The sequence below is a fragment of the Megalopta genalis genome, chromosome 3 (assembly GCF_051020955.1).
Source record: "Megalopta genalis isolate 19385.01 chromosome 3, iyMegGena1_principal, whole genome shotgun sequence".
Taxonomy (NCBI): Eukaryota; Metazoa; Arthropoda; class Insecta; order Hymenoptera; family Halictidae; genus Megalopta; species Megalopta genalis.
The window spans coordinates 24,595,482-24,622,849 of record NC_135015.1 but is presented as its reverse complement, the minus strand read 5'-3'; the positions used below and the strand labels follow the sequence as shown (position 1 = coordinate 24,622,849).

Here is a 27,368-nt window from a genome sequence, read left to right as displayed (position 1 = left end):
CTAATGGTGGAATCAGACGTGTTTCAAGACAGCTCTTCCAATAATGTCGATCGTCAAAGTCATTGGGGGGGGGGCGGGGGGTGTACTCTTCGTGCTCGCTCGGCTGAATGTCAAAGCTCAATCAGTCGGGACTTGACTAATGGTGGAATCAGACGTGTTTCAAGACAGCTCTTCCAATAATGTCGATCGTCAAAGTCATTGGTGGGGGGGCGGGGGGGTGTACCCTTCGTGCTCGCTCGGCTGAATGTCAAAGCTCAATCAGTCGGGACTTGACTAATGGTGGAATCAGACGTGTTTCAAGACAGCTCTTCCAATAATGTCGATCGTCAAAGTCATTGGGGGGGGGCGGGGGGTGTACTCTTCGTGCTCGCTCGGCTGAATGTCAAAGCTCAATCAGTCGGGACTTGACTAATGGTGGAATCAGACGTGTTTCAAGACAGCTCTTCCAATAATGTCGATCGTCAAAGTCATTGGTGGGGGGGCGGGGGGGTGTACTCTTCGTGCTCGCTCGGCTGAATGTCAAAGCTCAATCAGTCGGGACTTGACTAATGGTGGAATCAGACGTGTTTCAAGACAGCTCTTCCAATAATGTCGATCGTCAAAGTCATTGGTGGGGGGGCGGGGGGGTGTACTCTTCGTGCTCGCTCGGCTGAATGTCAAAGCTCAATCAGTCGGGACTTGACTAATGGTGGAATCAGACGTGTTTCAAGACAGCTCTTCCAATAATGTCGATCGTCAAAGTCATTGGTGGGGGGGCGGGGGGGTGTACTCTTCGTGCTCGCTCGGCTGAATGTCAAAGCTCAATCAGTCGGGACTTGACTAATGGTGGAATCAGACGTGTTTCAAGACAGCTCTTCCAATAATGTCGATCGTCAAAGTCATTGGGGGGGGCGGGGGGGTGTACCCTTCGTGCTCGCTCGGCTGAATGTCAAAGCTCAATCAGTCGGGACTTGACTAATGGTGGAATCAGACGTGTTTCAAGACAGCTCTTCCAATAATGTCGATCGTCAAAGTCATTGGGGGGGGGCGGGGGGGTGTACCCTTCGTGCTCGCTCGGCTGAATGTCAAAGCTCAATCAGTCGGGACTTGACTAATGGTGGAATCAGACGTGTTTCAAGACAGCTCTTCCAATAATGTCGATCGTCAATGTCATTGGGGGGGGGGGGGGGGGTGTACCCTTCGTGCTCGCTCGGCTCAAAGTCAAAGCTCAATTAGTCGGGACTTGACTAATGGTGGAATCAGACGTGTTTCAAGACAGCTCTTAGAAGATGAGATTCAAGGCGAAATTCCAAATGTTTGGATGCAAATCTTAAATGTGTGTTATGGAACTTGGGCACTTCTTGGTGTTGCTTCCACTCTCCTACTGCTGTCTTCTTTTGCTGCTGCTATTGCTACTCCGCTGCTACTTCCGTTTACTTCTTCCTACTACAAATTCCAGAACCAACATCGCATCGAAATGTAAGTCACATGCTCTTGTTTTACCAGTAGTTTTCTCAATTTTTCGAGTACAGTGACCACATACTTGTTACGAATTCTATTGTATATCTAGTTAGGATGTTTTCTTGTCAATAATTCGAGTTTTCCGTTTGCATTCAATTGCCGTTGCCCTTGCTAATACTGCCTGTCATTGTTACTTTCATTACCCTTTTGCCATTGCTATTGCCGTTACTTCTCGAGCAATTAAATTCACGCGTAGTCATCGAAACAGATTAATTTTGAAGAATAATTCGAAACTAATAACCCCATTTTAGCTAGGATTTTCAGGTTCTTTATTTTCAGATTCTTTTTTTTCAGGTTAATACTATTGTAAGACAAAAATTATTGTGTATATTATCATGTTTATTATTATGTATATGTATTGTTAATTGGTCACTGTACTCGCTGCTATAGTAACAGTAGTTCTTGTAATAGTAGTAGTAGTAGTATTTGGGCAGGCTTTGCCGCCCCAACGATCAGCACAGATGGGCACATCCGCGACTTGCAATAGCGTTGCGAAATAATCTCGCGTTGTTTAGCTTCATTTTCAACAGAGATCAAAATTAGCGTCGCGAATAACCATCGCGATTATCATTAGCAATGAAATTAATTATTCAAAGTATAGCGTCGCGAATGAAATAATCGCGATTTCTTTTGATTTGACATGTAAAAAGCGTCAAAGATAGCGTTGCGAATAAATACGCTCGCGTTTCAAGTGAGAAAATTTCGAAGATCATTTAAGTCCACTCGCTTTTGCATCTCTGTTCATTGAATTAACGTCGCGACGGCATAATCGCGTTGCAATAGTTTACCTTCGACTTTTCAGGCGCCCATGCTGCAGCTGCAACGAAGGGCCTCGCCGCCCCAACAACAGCTCGGATGGGCACATCCGCGATTTGCCATAACGTTGCGAATTGATCACGCGTTGCTATAATTAATTCTGAACAGAAATCATAGCGTTGCGAATAAAATAGACGCGATTTTTCTTGAAATTATCAAGCACAATAGCTTTGAATACAGCGTTACGAACTTAATCGCGTTTCATCTTTGCAATTCTATCGGATTTTTCGAAGTTCACAAACTCGTTCTTTCCAGAAAGTAAAGTTAAATCTTTCGGATTTCTGTTCGATGCATTAGCGTAGCGTCGAAATAATCGCGTTGCCAGTAGTTTCGTTCGTCTTTCCAGGCGCCCATTCCGAAGTTGCAACAATGGACCGAGGTCCCAACGATCAGCTGGGTTGGGCACATCGCGATTTTTCCATCCTAGCGTTGCGAAATGAATGATCGCGTTTTGTCTTCGAATTAGTTTCGAAGTTAGCGTTGCGAGAATAATCGCGTTGCAGTAGCTTCATTCGTCTTTCAGAGCCCATGCCGCAGCTGCAACGATTCGCAGTGCCAGGCATTCGCGATTTTTCTTAGAGTTGCGAGACGATATTAACAACGCGTTGTGTTAGCGTCGCGAAAAATTGCCAACGCGTTGTGTTGGAGTTGCGAAAATTGCCAACGCGTTGTGTTAGAGTCGCGAAATAAATGCCGCACTGCGAGTAGCCGTTCCAAGGATCGCAGCATAGTCTCGCAATCGTCGATGATTTCCTTTAGAGTTGCGTGAAAACAAATCAAAGTGCACGGGAGTTTTCGCTTTCGGATCTGACGAATTAACATCGGATTAATATTCAGACGAATTAACACGAATTAATATCGACATCTAATTCTCGTGGATTAGCGTCGCGCGAAAAATGAGTCCGCGTTTCTTTGCCACTTTCACTTTGATTTCCTCTCTGGCATCTAAAATCAAATCGTAATTCTTATATTCGCAGACGATATCTTTGCAAAGCAGTGGAAGATCGTCACCACAGGGAGCGAGAATATTTTATTCCTACCTTCGGACTTTTTTAGGCCAGGTCCGAGCACGTGGTGCAAATGCCCGCAAAACCACTGCGGGCAGTAGGAATTCATTTTTGCGATCCGAGAATTTACAAGTCGTAGCAGTTGGTGCAAAATCGCGACGCACGTTACTTATGTCCAAGTCTTCGAGCTCCTTCTGTCGAGATTATCATCCGCCGAGGGTTTATCATCCGCGAGGGAGAAACATCGGCCAAAAGATGAGTCTTAATTAATAATTGCGCGCGTCTTAGTTCATAATTGCCTGCGTCTTAGTCAAGCAGTGTTCTTGATGTAAGTTTGTTAGATTTCGTTTCCAATTATTTTCACACAAATTGCATTCGTCTGTGGGTTAACTTGGCACTCCTGTGCTGGTTTTAGGTTTTCTATTTTATCCTGTCACCCTTTTTGTATTCAGACTAACCATTTTCAATCATTTTAGGTACATTACAGAGATTATCATCCGTCGTGGGATGCGTTTTAATTTAGTGTTATTCCTCCGATAGGAGGTCCCTCAGGGGCTCGCTTGCGGGTGGGGCCCGCAAGTGAGTACGGGGGGTAGCGTCCCCGAGGTACCCGAGGCGCTTGTAGGTTGTTAGGGTTCTTAATTTAAGTTTGTTAAATTTTCTTTCCTCCATTCTCTGAAAAAATGCACTCGTGTGCGGATTAGCTTGGCACTCGAGTGCTGGTCTTAGGTTTCCTATTTCGCCTTGTATTCAGTCTAATTTGAATTCAATCATTTCAGGTTCATTACAGATATTAGCATCCGCCGTGGGATGCGTCTTAGTTTCCTTCATTTTCCCAAAAATTGCACTCGTGTGCGGGTTAGCTTGGCACTCGTGTGCTGGTCTTAGGTTTCCTAATTTGACTTGTCACCTATTTTGTATTCATACTAACTAGAATTCAATCTTTTCAGGTTCATTACAGATATTATCATCCGCCGTGGGATTTTCATCCGCCGTGGGATTATCATCCGCCGAGGGATTCGTCTTAGTTATTAAGTGCGTGCGAGTTAGTTGATATGTGTGTGTGTGGCTTAGTTTAAGATTCTTAACTTCTTGCCGTACTTTAACGGGTTTAGCTTTGAACAAAGATTTTTCTTAAGAATGAACATTATTTAATTCTCTCTTTTTATTCTTTTTTGCTCGTTCAAGGAAGTGTAATCTCACAATAAAATAAAATTTTCTTCTCCTTCTGAGAAATAATTACAGCCGGGAAATTTCTAGTCATCATAAATTTAAAGAGAATGGTACGGCAAGGGGTTAAGATTGCTCAGGGGCCTCCGACCCACGGGAGCGCCCGTGGGGGGCACGGGGGGTAGCGTCTCCGAGATACCCGAGTCGCTAACTTCGCATATGTCCAGTATTATTGCCTTACTTTTACATTTTCGCGTTTCGCTTTTGACTCCGCCACAGCAGAAAGCTGTGGTGGCCTTGCTTGCACAAACTCTTGGGTAAGTCCGGACACATCTCGATGTTCGACGAGTGATCATGCGGCGTAGTGATTCGAACGCGGATCCTCCTTCTGGGAGGGCTCTCTCCTGGTCGCTGTTCGGCCAGTAATCCGTCCTTAGCTCTCTTTTGGGGGCGGGGCGTTGGGTGAGAAATGGTCACACAGGTTTACCTGTGTAGTCTCCCACCTAGTGCCGATTCAGACGGGTAAGGCGGCCTAAGTTAGTTTTAGGTCGCAGGGCGAGAAATGGCCACTCACTCCCAATGTGGGAGGATACAACTTTGGATCATCACTCCTCATGTGATCACGCCGGTCATCGCGATATGCGAGGCACCGAACTTGTGCGAGCATTGTACGCGTCGCGTCACCCTCGACACAGTGCCTTCTGCACTGACTCGCAGTTGTTTCTCACTTTGAAAGAATCACTGCCTTCTGCACTAATACATTTTGGTCCCCGTGGATCAGAGACTTCTTCTTTGATCCACTTGGTCCGCAATAGTACTTAACATATGCGAACGAGTGAGTGTGCGGGTGTGTGCTAGCTAGCTGGCGAGCGTGTGTGTTAGTTTATAAGTCGTCGTTGTTAGAAAGGGAGCCATAGCGAATTCCGGCTTCGTTCTGACTCCCTTTCGGGTCTCTAAAGCAGCAACCTCCTCGCGGTGAGACTCGGGCAATCGGTATCATCCACGGTTCAAAAATTCTTGCGAATTGCAATGAATTTCTGAGTCGAGGATGATACCGAGCAAATAGCTGCAAATTTTATATTGTAAAATAGTGTGCATTGTAAAAGTATGTGGATTTATACTTCAAGTTAAGGCTCGAAATAATGTTTCGTTCGTAAATTGTTGAAATTGGTGTTCCTCCGATCGGAGGTCCCTCAGGGGCTCGCTTGCGGGTGGGGCCCGTGAGCGAGTACGGGGGGTAGCGTCCCCGAGGAACCCGAGGCGCTTGTAGGTTGTTAAGATTCTTAATTTAAGTTTGCTGAATTTCGTTTCCTCCATTTTCCTACAAATTGCACTCGTGTGCGGGTTAGTTTGGCACTCGTGTGCTGGTCAGTGTGGCACTCGTGTGCTGGTCAGTGTGGCACTCGTGTGCTGGTCAGTGTGGCACTCGTGTGCTGGTTAGCTTGGCACTCGTGTGCTGGTCTTAGGTTTCCTATTTCGCCTTGTATTCAAACTAATTTGAATTCAATAATTTCAGGTTGATTACAGATATTATCATCCGCCGTGGGATGCGTCTTAGTTTCCTTCATTTTCCCAAAAATTGCACTCGTGTGCGGGTTAGCTTGGCACTCGTGTGCTGGTCTTAGGTTTCCTAATTCGACTTGTCACCTATTTTGTATTCATACTAACTAGAATTCAATCTTCTCAGGTTCATTACAGATATTATCATCCGTCGTGGGATGCGTTTTAGTTAATAAGTACGTGCGTCTTAGTTTAGGATCTTTAATCTCTTGCCGTACTTTATTGAGTCAAACTTTTAATAAAGATTTCTGGTAAGTATTATTACTTTCTTTCAACTTCGTCTAAATTTCTCTTCTTCTCACCACGATATTTAATTGTTCAAGAAATATAGTCTCACAATAAATACAAATTTTCATCTCCTTCTGAGAAATTATTACAATCGAGAAATTTCTAGTTACTATAAATGTAAAGAAAATGGTACGGGAAGGGGTTAAGATCGCACAGGGGCCTCCGACCCACGGTATCGCCCGTGGGGGGCACGGGGGGTAGCGTCCCCGAGGTACCCGAGTCGCTAACTTCGCATATGTCCAGTAGTATTGCCTTAGCATTACTTTTTCGCGTCTCGTTTTTGACTCCGCCACAGCAGAAAGCTGTGGTGGCCTTGCTTGCGCAAACTCTTGGGTAAGTCCGGACACGTCTCGTTGTTCGACGAGTGACCATGCGGCATGGTGATTCGAACGCGGACCCTCCTGCTGGGGAGGCTCTCGCTTCGCGTATTCGCAATGTAAGACGTCCTTAGCTCTCTTTTGGGGGCGGGGCGCAGGGCGATCCGACTCATTGTAGGATGATCCAACTTTGGTTCATTATTCCTCATGTGAAAACGGCGAGCATCGAGATCTGCGAGGCTCCTGATTTGTGCGAGCATTGTACGCGTCGCGTCACCCTCGAGTCAGTGCCTTCTGTACTGACACGCCTTTGTTTCTTAGTTTCGAAGAATCAGAGCCTTCTGCTCTGATTCATTTCGGTCCCCGTGGATCAGAGACTTTTTCTTTGATCCAATTTGGTCCGCAATAGTACTTGACATATGCGGATGAGTGCGTGTGTGGGAGTGTGTGATAGCTAGCTAGCGAGCGAGTGTATTAGTTTATAAGTCGTCGTTGTAAGAAAGGAAGTCATAGCGAATTCCGGCTTCGTTCTGACTCCCTTTCGGGTCTCTAAAGCAGCAACCTCCTCGCGGTGAGACCCGGGCAATCGGTATCAACCTCGGTTCAGGAAATATTGAGAATTGCAATGAATTTCTGGATCGAGGATGATACCGAGCAAATAGCTGCAAACTTTGTATTGTAACGATGTATGTATTGTAAAAGTGTGTGAATTTATATTATAAGTCAGAGCTCTGAATAATGTTTCGTTCGAAAAGTGTTGAAATTGTAATTCCTCCGATCGGAGGTCCCTCAGGGGCTCGCTTGCGGGAGGGGCCCGTGGGCGAGTACGGGGGGTAGCGTCCCCGAGGTACCCGAGGCGCTTGTAGATTGCTAGGTTTCTTAATTTATGTTTGCTGAATTTCGTTTTCTCCATATTCACAAAATTTGCACTCGTGTGCGGGTTAGTTTGGCATGCTGGTCTTAGGTTTCCTAATTTGACTTGTCACCTATTTTGTATTCGTACTAACTAGAATTTAATCTTTTCAGATTCATTACAGATATTATCATCCGCCGTGGGATTTTCATCCGCCGTGGGATTCGTCTTAGTTATTAAGTGCGTGCGAGTTAGTTGATATGTGTGTGTGTGTGTGTGGCTTAGTTTAAGATTCTTAACCTCTTGCCGTACTTTAACAAGTCTAGCTTTTACTAAAGATTTTTCTTAAGAATGAACATTATTTTATTCTTCCAATTTCGTCTAAATTTCTCTTCTTTTCACTACAATATTTACTTGTTCAATGAAATGTAGTCTCACAATAATTAGAAATTTTCTTCTCCTTCTGAGAAATAATTATAATCGGTATATTTCTAGTCATTATTAATTTAAAGAAAATGGTGCGGCAAGGGGTTAAGTTCCCTCAGGGGCCCCCGACCCACGGGAGCGCCCGTGGGGGGCACGGGGGGTAGCGTCCCCGAGGTACCCGAGCCGCTAATTTCGCATATGTCGAATATTATTGCCTTAGCTTTATTTTTTCGCGTCTCGTCTTTGACTCCGCCACAGCAGAAAGCTGTGGCGGCCTTGCTTGCGCAATCTCTTGGGTAGGTACGAACACTTCTCGATGTTCGACGAGTGATCATGCGGCGTGAATGCTCTTCCCTGGTCGCTGTTCGGCCAGTAATCCGCCCTTAGCTCCTATGAGGGGCGGGGTGTTGGGAGAGAAATGGTCACACAGGTTTGCCTGTGTAGGCTCTCTCCTAGTGCCGATTCAGACGGGTAAGGCGGCCTAAGTTAGTTTTAGGTCGCAGGGCGAGAAATGGCATCCCACTGTGTGGGAGGATCCAACTTTGGATCGTCACTCCTCATGTGATCGCGCCGGACTTCGAGATTTGTGAGGCTCCAGTCTTGTGCGAGCATTGTACGCGTCGCGTCACCCTCGAGCAGTGCCTTCTGCACTGACTCGTACTTGTTTCTTACTTTGAAAGAATCACTGCCTTCTGCACTGATTCATTTTGGTCCCCGTGGATCGGAGACTTCTTCTTTGATCCACTTGGTCCGCAATAGTACTTGACATATGCGAACGAGTGAGTGTGTGGGAATGTGTGATAGCTAGCTAGCGAGCGTATTAGTTTATAAGTCGTCGTTGTTAGAAAGGGAGCCATAGCGAATTCCGGCTTCGTTCTGACTCCCTTTCGGGTCTCTAAAGCAGCAACCTCCTCGCGGTGAGACTCGGGCAATCGGTATCATCCTCGGTTCAAAAATTCTTGCGAATTGCAATGAATTTCTGAGTCGAGGATGATACCGAGCAAATAGCTGCAAATTTTATATTATAAAATAGTGTGCATTGTGAAAGTATGTGCATTTATACTTCAAGTTAGGGCTCGAAATAATGTTTCGTTCGTAAATTGTTGAAATTGGTATTCCTCCGATTGGAGGTCCCTCAGGGGCTCGCTTGCGGGTGGGGCCCGCAAGTGAGTACGGGGCGTAGCGTCCCCGAGGTACCCGAGGCGCTTGTAGGTTGTTAGGGTTCTTAATTTAAGTTTCTTAGATTTCGTTGCGTCCATTTTCTCAAAAAATGCACTCGTGTGCTGGTTAGCGTGGCACTCGTGTGCTGGTCTTAGGTTTCCTAATTCAACTTGTCACCTATTTTGTATTCACACTAATTAGAATTCATTTATTTCAGGTTCATTACAGATATTATCATTCGCCGTGGGATGCGTCTTAGTTTCCATAATTTTCGCAAAAATTGCACTAGTGTGCGGGTTAGCTTAGCACCCCTGTGCTAGTCTTAGATTTTCTATTTTGACTTGAATTCAGACTAACTTTAATTCAATCTTTTCAGGTTTATTACAGATATTATCATCCGCCGTGGGATTATCATCCGCCGTGGGATTATCATCCGCCGTGGGATTTTCATCCGCCGTGGGATTATCATCCGTCGTGGGATTATCATCCGTCGTGGGATACGTCTTAATTAATAAGTGCGTGCGACTTAGTTATTAAGTGCGTGCGAGTTAGTTAATAAGTGTATGTGAGTTAGTTTAAGATTCTTAACCTCTTGCCATACTGTAACTTGTCTTGTGGGGGGCACGGGGGGTAGCGTCCCCGAGATACCCGAGTCGCTAACTTCGCATATGTCCAGTATTATTGCCTTACTTTTACTTTCTCGCGTTTCGTTTTTGACTCCGCCACAGCAGAAAGCTGTGGTGGCCTTGCTTGCGCAAACTCTTGGGTAAGTCCGGACACATCTCGATGTTCGACGAGTGACCATGTTGCATGGTGATTCGAATGCGGACCCTCCTGCTGGGGAGGCTCTCGCTTCGCGTATTCGCAATGTAAGACGTCCTTAGCTCTCTTTTGGGGGCGGGGCGCAGGGCGATCCGACTCATTGTAGGGTGATCCAACTTTGGATCATTATTCCTCATGTGAAAACGGCGAGCATCGAGATCTGCGAGGCTCCTGATTTGTGCGAGCATTGTACGCGTCGCGTCACCCTCGAGTCAGTGCCTTCTGTACTGACACGCCTTTGTTTCTTAGTTTCGAAGAATCAGAGCCTTCTGCTCTGATTCATTTCGGTCCCCGTGGATCAGAGACTTTTTCTTTGATCCACTTTGGTCCGCAATAGTACTTGGCATATGCGGATGAGTGCGTGTGTGGGAGTGTGTGATAGCTAGCTAGCGAGCGAGTGTATTAGTTTATAAGTCGTCGTTGTAAGAAAGGAAGTCATAGCGAATTCCGGCTTCGTTCTGACTCCCTTTCGGGTCTCTAAAGCAGCAACCTCCTCGCGGTGAGACCCGGGCAATCGGTATCATCCTCGGTTCAGGAAATATTGAGAATTGCAATGAATTTCTGGATCGAGGATGATACCGAGCAAATAGCTGCAAACTTTGTATTGTAACGAAGTATGTATTGTAAAAGTGTGTGAATTTATATTATAAGTCAGAGTTCTGAATAATGTTTCGTTCGAAAAGTGTTGAAATTGTAATTCCTCCGATCGGAGGTCCCTCAGGGGCTCGCTTGCGGGAGGGGCCCGTGGGCGAGTACGGGGGGTAGCGTCCCCGAGGTACCCGAGGCGCTTGTAGATTGCTAGGTTTCTTAATTTATGTTTGCTGAATTTCGTTTTCTCCATATTCACAAAATTTGCACTCGTGTGCGGGTTAGTTTGGCACTCGTGTGCTGGTTAGTTTGGCACTCGTGTGCTGGTCTTAGGTTTCCTATTTCGCCTTGTATTCAAACTAATTTGAATTCAATAATTTCAGGTTGATTACAGATATTATCATCCGCCGTGGGATGCGTCGTAGGTTCCATATTTTCGCCAAAATTTTTCAAACTTTCCATAATTTCGTTTCCTCCAGTTTCCCAAAAATTGCACTCGTATGCGAGTTATTTTGGCACTCGTGTGCTGGTCTTAGGTTTCCCAATTCGACTTGTCACCTATTTTGTATTCATACTAACTAGAATTCAATCATTTCAGGTTCATTACAGATATTAGCATCCGCCGTGGGATGCGTCTTAGTTTCCTTCATTTTCCCAAAAATTGCACTCGTGTGCGGGTTAGCTTGGCACTCGTGTGCTGGTCTTAGGTTTCCTAATTTGACTTGTCACCTATTTTGTATTCATACTAACTAGAATTCAATCTTTTCAGGTTCATTACAGATATTATCATCCGCCGTGGGATTTTCATCCGCCGTGGGATTATCATCCGCCGTGGGATTATCATCCGCCGAGGGATTCGTCTTAGTTATTAAGTGCGTGCGAGTTAGTTGATATGTGTGTGTGTGGCTTAGTTTAAGATTCTTAACTTCTTGCCGTACTTTAACGGGTTTAGCTTTGAACAAAGATTTTTCTTAAGAATGAACATTATTTAATTCTCTCTTTTTATTCTTTTTTGCTCGTTCAAGGAAGTGTAATCTCACAATAAAATAAAATTTTCTTCTCCTTCTGAGAAATAATTACAATCGGGAGAATTCTTGTCATCATAAATTTAGAGAGCATGGTACGGCAAGGGGTTAAGTTTCCTCAGGGGCCCCCGACCCACGGGAGCGCCCGTGGGGGGCACGGGGGGTAGCGTCCCCGAGGTACCCGAGCCGCTAATTTCGCATATGTCGAATATTATTGCCTTAGCTTTATTTTTTCGCGTCTCGTCTTTGACTCCGCCACAGCAGAAAGCTGTGGCGGCCTTGCTTGCGCAATCTCTTGGGTAGGTACGAACACTTCTCGATGTTCGACGAGTGATCATGCGGCGTGAATGCTCTTCCCTGGTCGCTGTTCGGCCAGTAATCCGCCCTTAGCTCCTATGAGGGGCGGGGTGTTGGGAGAGAAATGGTCACACAGGTTTGCCTGTGTAGGCTCTCTCCTAGTGCCGATTCAGACGGGTAAGGCGGCCTAAGTTAGTTTTAGGTCGCAGGGCGAGAAATGGCATCCCACTGTGTGGGAGGATCCAACTTTGGATCGTCACTCCTCATGTGATCGCGCCGGACATCGAGATTTGTGAGGCTCCAGACTTGTGCGAGCATTGTACGCGTCGCGTCACCCTCGAGCAGTGCCTTCTGCACTGACTCGTACTTGTTTCTTACTTTGAAAGAATCACTGCCTTCTGCACTGATTCATTTTGGTCCCCGTGGATCGGAGACTTCTTCTTTGATCCACTTTGGTCCGCGATAGTACTTGACATATGCGAACGAGTGAGTATGTGGGTGTGTGGCTAGCTAGCTGACGAGCGCGTGTGTTAGTTTATAAGTCGTCGTTGTTAGAAAGGGAGCCATAGCGAATTCCGGCTTCGTTCTGACTCCCTTTCGGGTCTCTAAAGCAGCAACCTCCTCGTGGTGAGACCTGGGCAATCGATGTAATTTTCGATTTCCAATCGGTTATAAATCGGAGTTAGAAACCTCCATCATTTTATAACAGATTGTAAATCGATAATTACATCGAGCTAATGGCTGTGAATTATATTTATCAAATATGTCTTGAACTAGTTTTGTCAAATTTTCCTTGAAGTATTTTTATAAAATTTGTCTTCAACTATGTTTGTCAAATTTGTGTTCATCTATTTTTGAGAGATTTCAATAAGGCATAATAACGTTTTCCGAGCCGCAGAACTTATATACACTCTACCAAATCTTTCTCTGTTCACTATACAAACAATTCGCTAATACTATTAATATTATTACTGGCATTTAAATGCATTTTATGTCACAGGAAAATGGGGCGTTAAAACACCATTGCCATTTCCGTGTCGCACGAAACATGAATAATAAACATGAAAACCTCACTTGCGAATTACAGATATCCTAATGTTTTAAATTGCTGTCAAGTGGCAATGAATCAAATTCGCGTCTTTCTAATCACAAAGCGTCTCGTAATGCAAATGTGGTATATAGAATACTCGATTCTCGCTAAGAATCTTAAATTTCTCTAACATCGGTAACGATGAGCGTGACACAGGGATGGCAATAGGGTTTCTGTAGCCCCATTTTTGGTGGCAAAATAATACATTCGATGTCGAGTCTACTCCTATATCTCGTCTGTGGTAGAACGACGTAGCCATTTATCGCGAGCCCCTGGCGCCAATTTAAAGTTCAAGATATACTATTTCCTTTTTTTATTATTCTTACTATTTAGAGCAATTTTAATCTCTCTTGATAATAATCTCCAGTAACAACGTAACTCTTTCAAGATCTTGCAATTTATTTTCTCACCTTCGTTGCTCATGGGACACTTAAAACGGCGCATGCCTGTTGCCGCTCGTTAAATTGTCGGACTTGAATTTCGCGACGAATATTTCCGGCGTCATGTTCACTTCCGCGTCGATCTTCTGAAATTTACGATCGGAAAACTGGTTCTCGTCGTCGGCCACACTTTTCCGTGCGCCAGCATAAATTTCGCAGGTCCTCGCGGTGTCGCCGTGGTTCTTCTCGTCCACGTACCATTGCGACACCATTTCTTTGAGCGGCTGCAACGTGCTCGCGTTCTGCTGCACTTTCTCCAGCTCCACGTTACAGAGCCGCTCGATCTCCATCAGTTTCTGCTTGTAAATGTTCGCGATCGATATCCAACAGGCGTTGTAACGCTTCTCCGCGTGATCGTACGCCCGGGAATCTTGATATTTCGCCAGCCTCTTCTCGTACTCGAGTATAGTGAGCTCTCTGAACGTGTCCTCGGCGCCGAGGTCCAAAACGTCTCCTGAAAATTAAATTCTATGTAACTTCTGTTCACCGTTCGTGCTCCTCCTACACTCCCTGACTTTTCACGCTTCTCTTTTACCCAATTTATTCGACAAAGGCGACTCCGCTGCGTATGCCGCCGCGGCAGCACGCGCAGCTGCAGTTGCCTCGTGCAGAGCCATCGCACTATCCTTCTCGCGCAACAATTGCAGCTCCTCCCTCTCCTTTCGCCATAGTTGCACCTCGTTTTGCAGCTCTTCTTTGAGACACTTCATGATTTCACGGAGCGACTCTACTCGTCCCCGGAGAACATGGCTGACAATTCAAAACGATTATTTTACTCGTCGCCTAATTACTCGATTTGCGGCGATTCGATAAACTACATTGTTGTTGCACAAGGAACAACAGAGAGGCTAATATATACAAGACAAGCGTCTTCGAAAGCATGTGTTGGAAAATGGTCATAGGTATCGTGAATTGTATAGCTGTGAAAATGACCCGTCGTCTAAGGGCTAATCGGAGAGACTTTTGTTTGGTAGTTCCTAACTTCCTGTTCGCATGATCGTCTAGCAACGATTGAACGTCTTCCATGGTCACCGAGGAGTCCTCGGGTTGTTCAAGAACGGCCGAAAGCTTCTCCACGGAGTCCTCGTTCTCCGAAGCTTGCTCGCAAACCGAAAGTACACCCCTTAGGTCCAGCACCAACTCGGGATCCGTTTTGTCCTCCATCGATTCCTCCTCGATTCGTGGCTCGTCGCATCGTTGGTCGGTATTTTGCGAACGTTCGATGTTCGGCGAGCAATCTATCGTAGTCTCTGACAACGATCTCGCATCATTGTCCATCTCGAAAGCTTTTGGTTGGAGCCCTTGGCAAAATCGCCGAACGTTCTCGCCATTTAAAAATCCGACTGAAGTTGTCCCTGTAACGAAGAAAAAAATAATGGCTTCTTTGTTTCACTTGCAACCCTTTGCGGACGAATACAGCCATATTGGTTCACGCAAGCAACCCCCAAGATTGCGAGGCAATAATTTCACCAATTAGCCAAAAATTACTTTATTTTTGGATTATTTCAAAAAGTCCTCGTTCGCGAGAAGTTCGAACATTCGACGCTAGGTTATTACCACTATTAACTACCAAGTTTCGCAACGAATACAAATTTGCTCATCAATTATTTATAACGACGAATGTTTTCTATACGAAAGGAATTTATTTATTCGTGATATATAAGGAAGTAACGTTTAATTACCGTTTTAATCAGCGAGCGCACATGACGAAAGTCGACCGTCCACTAATAATGGATCTTGTGTTTGGTAAACACAAGGACGTATCGTGAAGGTGAAACAATAATTAGTGAAAGAGAACGTAATAATATCTAATGCTGGAACGGATGGTGGGAACAGCTGCTATTTTTGCACGAATTCGCTGTCGATGATTGAAATGCGGGATCGTTTGATGTCCAATTCGAAAAGCAAAGCGATTATTTCGGCCCAGCACAGGTATGTTACTTACGTGGGTTACAGTGAACTTTGGTACAGGATGATGGCAGTGAGTGACCTCTTCCACCGTCAGTATCGCGTTAGTTTAGCTGGTTAATATTGATCTCGGCCTGGCGAGAAGGAATGCTCAGGGAAATCAATGATCTCCTCATGGCGTAACGTAGAAACCGTAAGTTTGTTTTATTAAAAAAATAGTCCGCGGGCCGAGGCAATTTTCGTTCAGCAGAATTCACGTTTCTGTCATGCACGTCGATTGCTATAACGCAGGTTATGTGCATTCGTCTTTGAACGTAAACGACGGGACGAAGTTCGACTCGGCGAAATAAAACACGAGCCGAGACGTCGACTCTCGCCTACAAAAAGACTCGACTTTCCTTTCGGAGCTATGGAAATTATGGTCGGACAAGTATAATGACGGGAAGAGGTTAATCATACCTTGGATTTCATTAGAAAGATTCTCTCGGGCATTCCTTGTGTCAAGGTTCTCAATTAACGGGAAGCATGTTTATGCAACTCTGGTCATTAGTCTGCTGGTATTTCAGACCAATTGTAAAATGGTTGTTGCACCAGACAACACAAATGTGCGAGCTTCAAAGAATCTGTTATGGAGAGCCATCGGGTGCAAGGAGAACTCTAGCTGTAGAGGAATCTCTGAGATTGTCCAGGAATGCGAATATCAAAACTCTTGTGGCTCACTTGAACGATGTAGCTGAACAGCGTGGTATCGTTTCAACAACAGAACTTAAGATATTGGAGGAGGCCATTAGGACCGTATTGGTGACCAAGAAAATAAATCCAACTGCTCATCCTGACTTTGCTAAATCTTTTGGCAAATGTATAGAATTAATTTGGGGCTATAAAAGGCTTTGTGTGGAGTGTGAAGAGCTTAGAAAAACGCCTTACGACGCTAAAAATCCTCAGCACGAGTTGCTCTTATTTCTGTTGTGGAATTTATTAATGCCTCACGAGCGGCTTGATGCTAGAGTAACAAAGCAGTGGCAGGAGATTGGGTTTCAGGGTGATGATCCAAAAACAGATTTCCGTGGAATGGGAATTCTGGGACTAGAAAATTTGCTTTATTTCGCTCAAAAATATCCCAGTGCTGCGACGCATGTACTGTCCCACTCTACTCATCCACGATATGGTTACGCTTTTGCTATAGTTGGCATAAATTTAACTAGCATGGCCCTGCGTCTGTTGAAAGATGGAGCTGCAAAAACTCATATTTATAATTCCTGTAAGACTTTGCCAACAATTCGTGCCTTTCATCAATTTTATTGTTATCTATTCTATGAATTCGATGGGTTCTGGATAGACTCGAAACCAAGCAATATGATGGAATTCTCGTCTATACAAGAAAAATTTGAGAATAGCATTAGAATGGCATTAGCAGACCCATCTACTGTATTTAGGATAAATATATCGGTTGACAATGTTTAATATAGATGCAATATTTTCTGTTGATAAGACCAAAAATATCACACAGGGAATGAATGTAATTTTAAAGAATGCACAGAACTAATTTCTGTAATATATGTGTTGCACTGAGAGTCTTGTGAGTGATTACAATAGCAGCTACGGATAATGTAAGAGGCAAAAATCTGAACACACGGTTGTCTTTGAGTGATTATGTTGCAGGGCTATACAAAGAACTCGATGCATTTCATATATTTTTACTTTATTTTTCTACGAGCTTATCGATAAAATATTGTAAATGGGTGCATCTAATGAATGCGACGGTATGGACAATGAAATTTATTTCGTTAGATTAGTTCAAGTATAATCTACACTTGCAACGCATAAATAAATATGTTGCTCTCAGTTGGACCGTATTATTTAATTGTCGAATGAGTGGATGTAATCGTGAAATGCGCACTTCTGTTAGCACAAATATTTTTTAACACCAACAACTTTTATTCAAGAATATTTATTGTAAAACATAAAAAATATTTCTCTTAAAAGAATTAACCATATTGTAGCTGTTGTACACGTTGTTTTATATGGAATACAACTCAATGTCTAGGTATATTGTATATGAACAAATTTATGTCGCTTTGTACATATTATGGGTACTGAATTTATTTACAGAATAATGGAAGCATATTGTTTTCATAGTCAAATAAAATTCGTCAGGGAATGGAACAAAATCTTATTGTAACAAATTTATTCGTCCGATATTCGTATTGTTTTATGCAACTATGTGTACGTTGATAATTTTGCACAGTACCCATAACATATTGCTGACGGATAAAACAGTTAGTCTTTCTTCTGAGGTTCCTCGGGTTTGCGCCTAAACTTAGACGCTATCGAAATTATAATAAATACGCCAATGGTAATGCTGCCGAGCTTCATAATCCATGGATTGTCGCGTAGCGCATTCGCAATCATTTGTACAAAATCATCACTGAAAGAATCATTATTTTTACACTACTGTATATCACCCTATTAATTGGAGCTCTACTTTTAATCCTGGGACGACAATGTCAATCTGAATTGATCCTATCCGAAGCTTCATTTGATTCTTTAATTTCAATTACTTAATCATTTCTCTTAGATTTTCATTTAGGAGAAAATTAAGCTTCCCTTTTTTGATGTAACAAAGTAATCAGAAAATTTCGGAACAAGCTTCCAGTGGATAAAGCTTTCAGTTGACGATTGTGTAGTCTCTGAGGATTAATTGTATGAAAGGGGTGTGTACACTTACAATGGGCTTTGTGGTACGGGCACAGGTTCAGCACGCAAATTTTTGTACCAATCTTTCGCGAAAGACACGAACGCGTTCGTTTCGTGTTTCGGGATTTCATAGCGATACATTTTACCGTGCCTGAAGCTAGGAGTACAAAATAAATAATGTTAAATATGGCAACGTGTACTTACAATTTTTGCCGTCCTCGTTCTACCGCTCTCCTGCATCCAATCTTCTATATACTTACAATATAAAAGTGGGGGTATCGTAAACTTTGAATCTCCTTGCTGTAGCTGCTCCAGTCGTTGATTTGTCAATTCTTGCCACATTTACTTTGTGCTTGAGCTTTGCACCTACTGTCTCCCATATGCCAGACAATCTAGCAGACTCTAAGCAATCTGTACTGTAGCTGTTTTAAAAAATGTGCGCATGTGAAATACCAGAGGAGAGAAGAAATATCATTATTAAAACGATACCCACAACATGACCAACCAATCTCCAGTAGTAGCTCCACTGCTTGCTTGTGTTAAATGTTCGAACGTATCATCTGTTAACTGCTTCACAGTGGGTTCTTTGTTTTCCGTAAACATGTATAGAATCTCTTCGTCGTCTAGGGGTCCTGTAAGCTCAAGCTATAGCAATTCTGTATCATAAGAAAAATATCTTCTATTTGTTACCATCGTAGATCAAGGGTCTTCCATATCTATAGAAGACGAGAACAGGCTCCTCATTTGGGCTGACTGCTTTCCTAAGTTGACTGTTCACTGCCACAACCACCCATGCGGACAGAGTATCCACCAGATCCTCCCTCAACTCTGTCATTTGATTCTCAACGTTGTCGCATGCTTCGCAGTTATCCTTTGCTGAAAGAGATGTATACACAGATAAATATTTCGCCTATAAATAATAAATTAGAGGAGCAATTAAATCATTCAAAAATTGAAACTCTGAAACAGTAGGTTATGCCAGAATTCATAGCAACAGATCAAAATCTATGCGTTCTTTAAAGGAGAGCTTCGTTTGCTTTGAGTAAATGGGAGTTTCGAGAGTGATCAGTAATTTTTAAAGAATGATTGCAGTCATAAGAGCGAAAAAAACGTGACTGAACGTAAATGAAAACTTACTGAAGAGCACGACTACATATTTCTCGTTTGCTATTAAAGCCGTGAGTTCTGCGTCGCTCACCGTCTCGAGACCGTTCGATTGAACAACAGTGAGACTACCTATTACCAGAAAACAGATTATTCCTAACATTTTGCATTAATTCCAATCACCAATATTGTGCAGGTGATCACCGGCGACTGGTACACGTCACACGTTGACGTCTCTTATTTTACTTCGTATTTTTTAAACCGGTGGAGCTGTTCGTGTCCACAAACTCTACTTTATCAAATGGGCTGATTTACCATACAGAGATAAAGCCACAGAATCACAATTTCTCTTTTTATTTTATTAAAAAATACAAAAAACAGCTCCAGATCTACTGATCCACAAGCATTACATATGTAGTCATATATCTACATTATTTTGGCATATTTTGCACTAATTGTAACATTTACTTTATTAATCTGTATTCTATATTTCTTGTATATTAGTCTTTTTTGGCATGAAATGGATGAAAACGATTACTTTGAACATCTTTGCACCTTCAAAAATATTCTTTTAGCCTCTGAATTAGCAGATTCCACGCCGTTCGTTGTTTTATATATTTCAAATACAAATTTGCATTTGGGATATACATTTTTCCACTAGAATAGATAACGTTCTTTCAAAGAATGCAATAATTGATAAAAATGAACGAGGCCTCGCTTATTGTCAGCAATTCGAACAACGTATAAGTATTATTCACTCATTTCAATGTATTGATACACAATTATGCTTCTGCTAATAAATGTTTAAATGTAATTTCTTATATAAACATTTGCTCGTTGAATTAGTATATATTGACCATTTTAGGTGCATACATACGTTCAACGAATTGGCGCGTTTAATTCAGCACGTGTAACTTCAGAGAGGGCAGAGTTTTAAGGTCAAGATTTGTCAATGACCCAGATATCGTCGGTTATCATCCTCATTTAAATGTCGACGCCCACGCAAACCGAATAAATAATCAAAATCTCTTCTTCTTGGTATACGTGTATTATTATCAAAATAATCTCATAACGATCCTCTTCATAATCGTTAAGCATTATCATGCGAGCCTTGGGCAGGAACATACCGAGATATTCGTATCGATTATTATAATAATCGATCGATCGTCATGAATCATTCATCGACGGGAGCAGCTCGGAATTTCCGTACGCATTTCTGCTTAGATGACGATGATTTGTAAAATGTAAGCAATCGTGTCATCGTTCTACGTTCGGAACACATCTGCATAAATGGAACCCCTTTATCGCGAAAACAACGGACGCAAGCTCGCCGTAATTTTTCATGCAAATAATCTTCGTTCCCCGTGCAAAGGACAATTGTTTATGCGCTTTTTGGTCTACTTTCTGCATCATCGACAAAATTTACGCATCAGATTAGCTCTCGACAAACTGCTGGAAATGAGCGACCTCATTTTAAAATTGTTATTGTTACACTGTCCGCTCGTTTACAATAATAATCGTCCGCAGCGATCAGAAACAACGAAATAAAAATTGAAATTTATGTAAATAAATAAGCTTGTCGAAAGAAGAGCGTTCATTGTTTAGACTATATATAATAATATTATATTATAACATTATAGTATAATATTATTATATTATATTATAATAATACTATATTATTATATTAATTAAATATTATATTATATAATTATATTATAATATAATAATACTATATTATTATATTAATTAAATATTATATTATATAATATAATATACTGCTTGCAATACAATTTTTAATCTAATAATAATTTGTTAATACTAAAAGCACCATACGATTGACTCCGCAGCACGAATTATTTGAACGATTTATCTGCCTTCGAAATAATCGTTAAAAAATTAGACCAAATTAGATCACCTTTTAATCGCAACCCGATCACAACGACGCGATTATTCCCGAACCATTCGCTTGGAAAACAATCTCGGCAAACGGATTCCATTTGTCCGCCAAACGGCTCGATTAACATTTTTCCAGCAATCGTCTAACGGGTCCGTGCTTTTTTCCTCGTGTTTCGTAAGACTGATACGATCCAATTTGTGCCGCGAATCGGTATTACTTTCCAGCGCGGAAAAATTAGATGCAAGGAGGAAACCCACGATTGAAAGAGATCGACGTGAGCTTCGCGTAGCCGATCGATGTTCCAGGGACAGGGCCGGCACGAATTACCGGCGGATATCATTTCCTGGATCTCGCGAACCTTGTCGATTTTATTAAATGCTACCAGTCGTTTCACGGCGGGGAACAATGCAGCGTTACGTGGCACCCTGAAATAGGCATTGTCCATTCAAGAGAACTGTTCCGTGAATCCGGCGATCACCGCCGCGATCGATCATTTCGTGCCGAAATTACCCGGAATTTGTCGCTGCGCGAATTTCGGGGACGCGCGTCCGGTTCCGCGTACTCGTTTTTGGCGTTTCCGAGTACTCGAGGCAGCCTCGCGTCCGTCATTCTTCAGCCGACCGGTATCTGTCGCTGTTTTTAACTGGCTCTTTGTCGCTATCGATTATAGCAACGCTCTCGTGATCATTTTTAATCGGCCACCCCGCACACCTCGCGTCAATGATCGAACGTTTGAAACGATGTTCGTACGATTTTATCGATTTTTCAGCGAGGCTTATTCATTCGTTGCTTCGGTAAAATATAAGATGACAATGTTACGTTACAAATATGAATTGTTGAAACATAGATAGTCAAAGCTTAAACGTTTAAACGTTTAAACGTTCGCGACCGAGTTTTCTTTTTATCTATTCTTATTACGAAGGTCAGATAATCGCGGAGACGGTCATTTTCATTGACACCTTTTCTCACGGCGCGTCGGCATCTCTGACAAGCACAATTGCAGCGGACTTAATTGCGGTTTTCAAAGTGTCCGGCGCATAAACGTTACTTTGGGGGGAGGACGGAACTGTTGACAGATCTTGGTCGAGTCACGAATAGGTTTTCTATCGTTCGTTTTAGTCTTTGAATCTTTGACGCCAACATTTTTGCTACTGAGTTAAATATTATAGTAAATTCTTTTTAATTAACGCTAAAATTATGCACAAAAGTGGACAATTTGGGAAGAGGGGGTACGATTATTCGAGCCTTACGGCTCGTTTTTATAGTTTCCGAGTGTTAACAATTATCATAAAATTATAGTAATTATAAGAACGAGTCACAAGGCTCGATTGTCCATTTTCGCTTCGAAGCTAAGGGTCAATTAGGGAGAATTTACTATATTTCGCTGGACAGAGAGAAAAATTGTTTAGAAAAAGATTAGCCTGGTTGCACAAATGTTATAAGTATTTCAAATGCCGAAAGAATGCAGACGTATAAATTTTTAGGAAGTTTAGAAATCGTTCTACGCGAGTTGCCTGCAATTCAAACTGGAGTCCCGGGGAAATCCAGTCGGTTTCGACCAAATAAAGGGGTGCTAGATGCGTCAACAGTTCAAACACGCGGTATCAATTCTGCAGAATCAATTGATATCTATTAATCCAAGATGTTTATTCACGATTCCAAATATCTTATTTACCGGGAACGAGGTTCGTAATATGGCGTCGATAGAAAACATTTCTGAAACGCGTCGTTATCGCTAAAGGTAACATACTGTGATCGGTGAACGTACACTTATCAAAGTTCAAACACCGCTGCACAATAAAAAACGATCGGTATCGCTAGAATAATATTAGTCATTGCAGTGATTTGTCGTTTCAGAAATGGTTTTTTGCAAAGAAATCGATTCTAGTGGTTCGCAAAATTTCTGGGCTAAATTCGAATGAATATCCAATCGAATAAATATTCAATCGAATACAAATTTATCTGGACAACAATTTTACCGAATAAGATTTTATCCGGACAGGAATTCGTTCGAATGCGATTTTAATCGAATAATTCATTTATTGGGATAATTCATTCATTCGAATAATTCATTTATTGGGATAATTCGTTCATTCGAATAATTCATTTATTCGGATAATTCATTCAATCGAATAATTCATTTATTCGGATAATTCATTCATTCGAATGACAATTCATTTATTCGAATAATTCATTCATTCGAATGACAATTCATTTGTTCGAATAATTCTTTAAGGAAGGATAATTCAATAATAAAGGAAATACAGTTCGATAATAATAAAGAGATCAAATATTCGGCGAACCATGTGTAATGCATTATGAGATAATGCTATGTCGGAATCATGCTATTCCCGAAGGAACCGCACTTCCATCAGTAATTCGAATTGTGCCCGCAAAATTTGAGTTCCAAGATAACTTCGATGTAGATTAAACGGCATCCGTTACGGGAAAATCCACAGTTCTATTAGGCGGCTTCGCTTCCTGCGCGCATCATTAAGCAAACAAGTGTAATTTCCGCGGATCCTGTAGCCCGTTAACATGCTAAATCACTGGCAGAACTTTCTTCCTCACTTCCGTAATGCTCGATAAGATCCGCAAACGGTTTCCAACCGTTGATAAAGCACGTGTCTGGGAATTTTGTGGTCAGAAATATAAAAGATGAATAATAGTTGTTTACTTTGGTGGGACCAATGACGCAATTATGAGCATCATTCCGGACCTCGTTTCTCGATGATGATCATGACGACTCTTGAGCACAGTTTCTTCCGATAATACTAAATTGTTAAAATCTTAGATATTATACCGATATTTATCGAAATAAATATCGAAATAATCTAATAATAAATCAATGATACTAAAATGGTACGAAAAATCGCACAAAATCAGCTCATCGATATTCGATTCAGTAATCCCCGACGAAATGAGGCGCCATTTAAAAAAAAACTTCGATCTCCTGCTGATCTACGTCAGTGATCGCAACGTTATTTCCGCAACCATCGTATCAATGAATCCCCGATTCGTGATTATATGTATCGAGCGCCTCAAAACGTCATCGTTATCATTGTTAATTAATACCAAACATTGTTATGCAACTATCTAGTTTCGGACAGTTAATTGAAATGCACTAATTCATAAATCCACAATTTCTATTTTCTATTATTTCTAATATAGAAATTTTCAATATAGAAATAATATAATGTTTCGTTAATTAATAATAATAATATAATGTTTTGTTAAATTTTCCTTTAAATAAGATTTCGTTTCGGACAATTAATTAAAATGCTTTAATGAAAATGGTTTAATTGTAAACCAAGTACATGTCATGTCCGAAAAAGCTGATACTAATTATTTAATTAATAAATAAGATAATTATTCACATCACTGTACTACTATACTACTACTATACTGAAAATATCTGTAATTTCATTCAAGCCTCGCTTATAAAGCGACGCGTCACATCTTTGGCGCTCGATACATAGGTCTAGCGTTAGGAAATGAATTCCGATTGAAAGTGTTCGATCATTAATCGATCGGAGCAATAATAAAACGCATTCCGAATGCGGAAAAGATTGCTTCCTTCGCGGCGAGGCGCGCCTCGCTGGGGAAATCCGTAATCCCTTGGACAGCCGGTGTCCTCTTCACCTGGATCGCTTATCAAAAGTGGCGCGAGACTTTCCCAGACCACGTGCCTAGTCTAATCAGTAAACATCCACATTGTGGCTGGCCTAATCTGTCGGGAAACCCGAATATCCTGGCCGTGGTGAAACCGCCACAACGGTGTCCTGTGGGGAGAAGAGGAGAAGTCGTGACAACATCAATGAACTTTTCATAGAAATTAGTTAAAGCGACTATCTCTCTTTTATGTTGAAGCTGAAATGTTGCAGAATTAGGGAAAAATAGAGAGAACGTAGCAGGAACGTTTTTGAACCTTGAACAATTATGTCAAACCTGAACAATTATGAAAAACCTGAACAATTATGTCAAACCTGAACAATTATATCACAAACCTGAACATTTATGTTATACTTGAAACATTTATGTTAAGCTTGAACATTTATATTATATTTGAAACATTTATGTTAAGCTTCAAGATTTATGTTAGACTTGAACATTTATGTTAAGCTTGAACAATTATGTCAAGCCTGAACATTTATAATAAACTTGAACATTTATATTATGCTTGGAACATTTATGTTAAGCTTGAACATTTATAATAAACTTGAATATTTATGTCAAGCTTCAACATTTATGTCAAGCTTCAACATTTATAATAAACTTGAACATTTATATTATACTTGGAACATTTATGTCGAGCTTCAACATTTACGTTAAGCTCCAACATTTATGTTAAGCTTGAACATTTATAATAAACTTGAATATTTATGTCAAGCTTCAACATTTATAATAAACTTGAACATTTATATTATACTTGGAACATTTATGTCAAGCTTCAACATATATATTAGACTTGAACAATTGTGTCAAACTTGAACATTTACATTAAACTTGAAATTGTACAGAAAAGCTGTTCGCGCCACGTTCTCCCTATTCATCCCATATCCACCGACGTTACAACGTGTAAAAAACAAGATCATCGCTTTGATTTCGATTTCCATGAAAAGCCTATCGAGATTAATCGACTATCCGCTCCGCCGCTATCAATCTGGATTACGGGCGACGACCCGTGGAACGTCCTGTAGCGAATTTGCTTTGGTCCCGGAGTGGCCCGCGTCGACCCGGATGACCGTCACCGACCGTCACCGACGGAGAAGCGGCAGAGAAATGCTGTAAATACGGGCAGGCCGGCGAGCATTTACAACCAGAACCGAAGACCGGAGTGACTCAGTCGTCTCGTGGCTCTCGATCGATCCACACGTCCACGTCGAAGCCGCGATCATTCCCGCTCTAGGGCTTGCCCGATAGATCCTCGCGTCGTAGATCCTTGCTGCAACCTCCGGCTATCCGGCAAGAAGAATAACCTTGACCTCCCGGCGACCTCTTTTTCTGGCTCGCGGGTGCTCCGAGTGAATTTTGACAGACGAATCCTCGTGCTCGAAGAGAGATACCATCTCGAGAGGAGGACCATCGAGCACCGCGACACACTGCAAAAGGTAAGAAACAGCTGCGTTAATCGTGAAGAATGCCAGATTCCGCTCGCATTCCGTTCGTTCGGCGTCGCAGAGTTCCGTTGCTTCTGCCGTTTTCGTGGCCGCTTCGCCGGTGACGTTTTCGATGACACGAGCTTATTTACCTGGTTTTTCATGAATGGAGGAGGCTCAATGATATTTCACGTTGGAGAAATGCGCTAGAGACATTTGCTTGGTCATCGTAGCGTTTGTTGAGCTTCGGTTTTCATGGATGTTGATCATCGTTCGTAGTTGTTGTCGACGGTATTGATAGTGATTCGCGTTCATCCGATCGGCCGGACTGCGAATTTTTATGCAAAATTAATGTTGAGAGAAACAGAAATTAAATAGAATGTTTTTGTACATTTTTGGATAATTTTTGTAGATCGTGAATAATACGGCGACTCTTTTGAACTCTTGTTAATTTCTTACCATTCTAATTTGCTGTTCATTGTTGCCAGAAATGCATGAATTCCGCGGTTTGTTAATTAATGACTGTGATGTGGATCGAAGAGGCTCGACAATTTTATTTTCGAGGAATCTGCTGGAGAACATTGTTAGATCATGGTAGCATTCGTCAAGTTTCATTTTTTGTCACTGATGTTTTCCATCCTGTTTATTCGTAGTTTTTTAACGACTAAGATCTGTAATGCAAAATAAAAATTGTCTGCATCAAAATCAAACAGATAGAAACTAAGTGGAAAGTTTCTTCTTGTTTAAATAATTTTAGTAGATCGCGAATGATACAGTGATACTTGCAAAGTGTCTTCTCAAAATTCTTTTTAACTTTTTACTATTTTAAATTGAAACTACTCATTGTTGCCATAAATGCCAATTCCGCAGTCTATTAATGATAGCACATCAACAATTTCGTTTTAGGAAAATATACTAGAAAAAATTATTAGATCATGGCATCATTTGATGATGCCTTATCTTTGATGGCAGTTACTCATCGAGGTTGTCGATGCTGGTCGTTGTTAGATTTTCAATGACTGTGTTACAGATACAAGAGGCTCTTGTGAGTCAAGTATTTGAGTAGTATATGTCAAGTATTTATACTGTTTGAGAAATTTGTTAAATTGTTGCTATAATTGTTCGTTCGTAGACGAAGCTGGTGGATCGAATGAGAATATAATTAAGAGGTTAACACTGTTGATCTTCGACTTCTTAGACATTAGTCAAGTGTCAAGTCTAGTGAAGATCCTTTCACTCAAGGTTACTGATCCTGCCATTATTCTTTTTCGCTGACTGAGTTATATCGTGTTCGTTATTAGTC

General features: G+C 41.9%; 4 protein-coding genes across 8 annotated transcripts in view; 2 read left to right on the top strand and 2 right to left on the bottom strand.

The window, feature by feature from the left end:
* Nucleotides 1–13,218: 13,218 nt before the first annotated feature.
* On the bottom strand, nt 13,219–15,441 carry LOC117222157 (uncharacterized). Of its 2 annotated transcripts, none has more exons than XM_033473702.2 (4): nt 15,306–15,441; nt 14,343–14,715; nt 13,896–14,110; nt 13,219–13,814 (listed from the first exon to the last, which is right to left on the bottom strand). In XM_033473702.2, the coding sequence occupies exons 2-4, from the start codon at nt 14,636–14,638 to the stop codon at nt 13,351–13,353; spliced, it is 975 nt and encodes a 324-aa protein (XP_033329593.2). In that variant the 5' UTR covers nt 14,639–14,715; nt 15,306–15,441; the 3' UTR covers nt 13,219–13,350. The 2 variants fall into 2 exon arrangements, with proteins under 2 accessions (XP_033329593.2, XP_033329592.2); XM_033473701.2 differs by lacking the exon at nt 15,306–15,441 and adding an exon at nt 15,043–15,180.
* Nucleotides 15,158–18,158, top strand: LOC117222158 (ELMO domain-containing protein 2). 3 transcript variants are annotated; one of them, XM_033473703.2, is made up of 2 exons: nt 15,158–15,292; nt 15,835–18,158. In XM_033473703.2, the coding sequence occupies exons 1-2, from the start codon at nt 15,225–15,227 to the stop codon at nt 16,730–16,732; spliced, it is 966 nt and encodes a 321-aa protein (XP_033329594.1). In that variant the 5' UTR covers nt 15,158–15,224; the 3' UTR covers nt 16,733–18,158. The 3 variants fall into 3 exon arrangements, with proteins under 3 accessions (XP_033329594.1, XP_033329595.1, XP_033329596.1); XM_033473704.2 differs by having other exon boundaries at nt 15,236–15,371; XM_033473705.2 differs by lacking the exon at nt 15,158–15,292 and adding an exon at nt 15,366–15,384.
* The window catches only part of LOC117222155 (serine protease inhibitor 28Dc), a 26,581-nt gene continuing 14,540 nt past the window's right edge, over nt 15,328–27,368 (top strand). Inside the window, exon 1 of one of the 2 annotated variants that reach the window (XM_033473694.2) lies at nt 15,328–15,461. The gene's annotated coding sequence lies outside the window, so the exon portion shown is untranslated. Of the gene's footprint in view, nt 15,462–25,588; nt 26,078–27,368 lie in introns of those variants that run through there. The other variant, XM_033473693.2, reaches the window with a different exon arrangement.
* Nucleotides 17,204–19,309, bottom strand: LOC117222159 (protein disulfide-isomerase A4). Its single transcript, XM_033473706.2, has 6 exons — nt 19,103–19,309; nt 18,656–18,841; nt 18,459–18,597; nt 18,226–18,387; nt 17,997–18,122; nt 17,204–17,696 (listed from the first exon to the last, which is right to left on the bottom strand). Exons 1-6 carry the CDS (start codon nt 19,230–19,232, stop codon nt 17,549–17,551), a joined length of 891 nt encoding a protein of 296 aa, XP_033329597.1. The 5' UTR covers nt 19,233–19,309; the 3' UTR covers nt 17,204–17,548.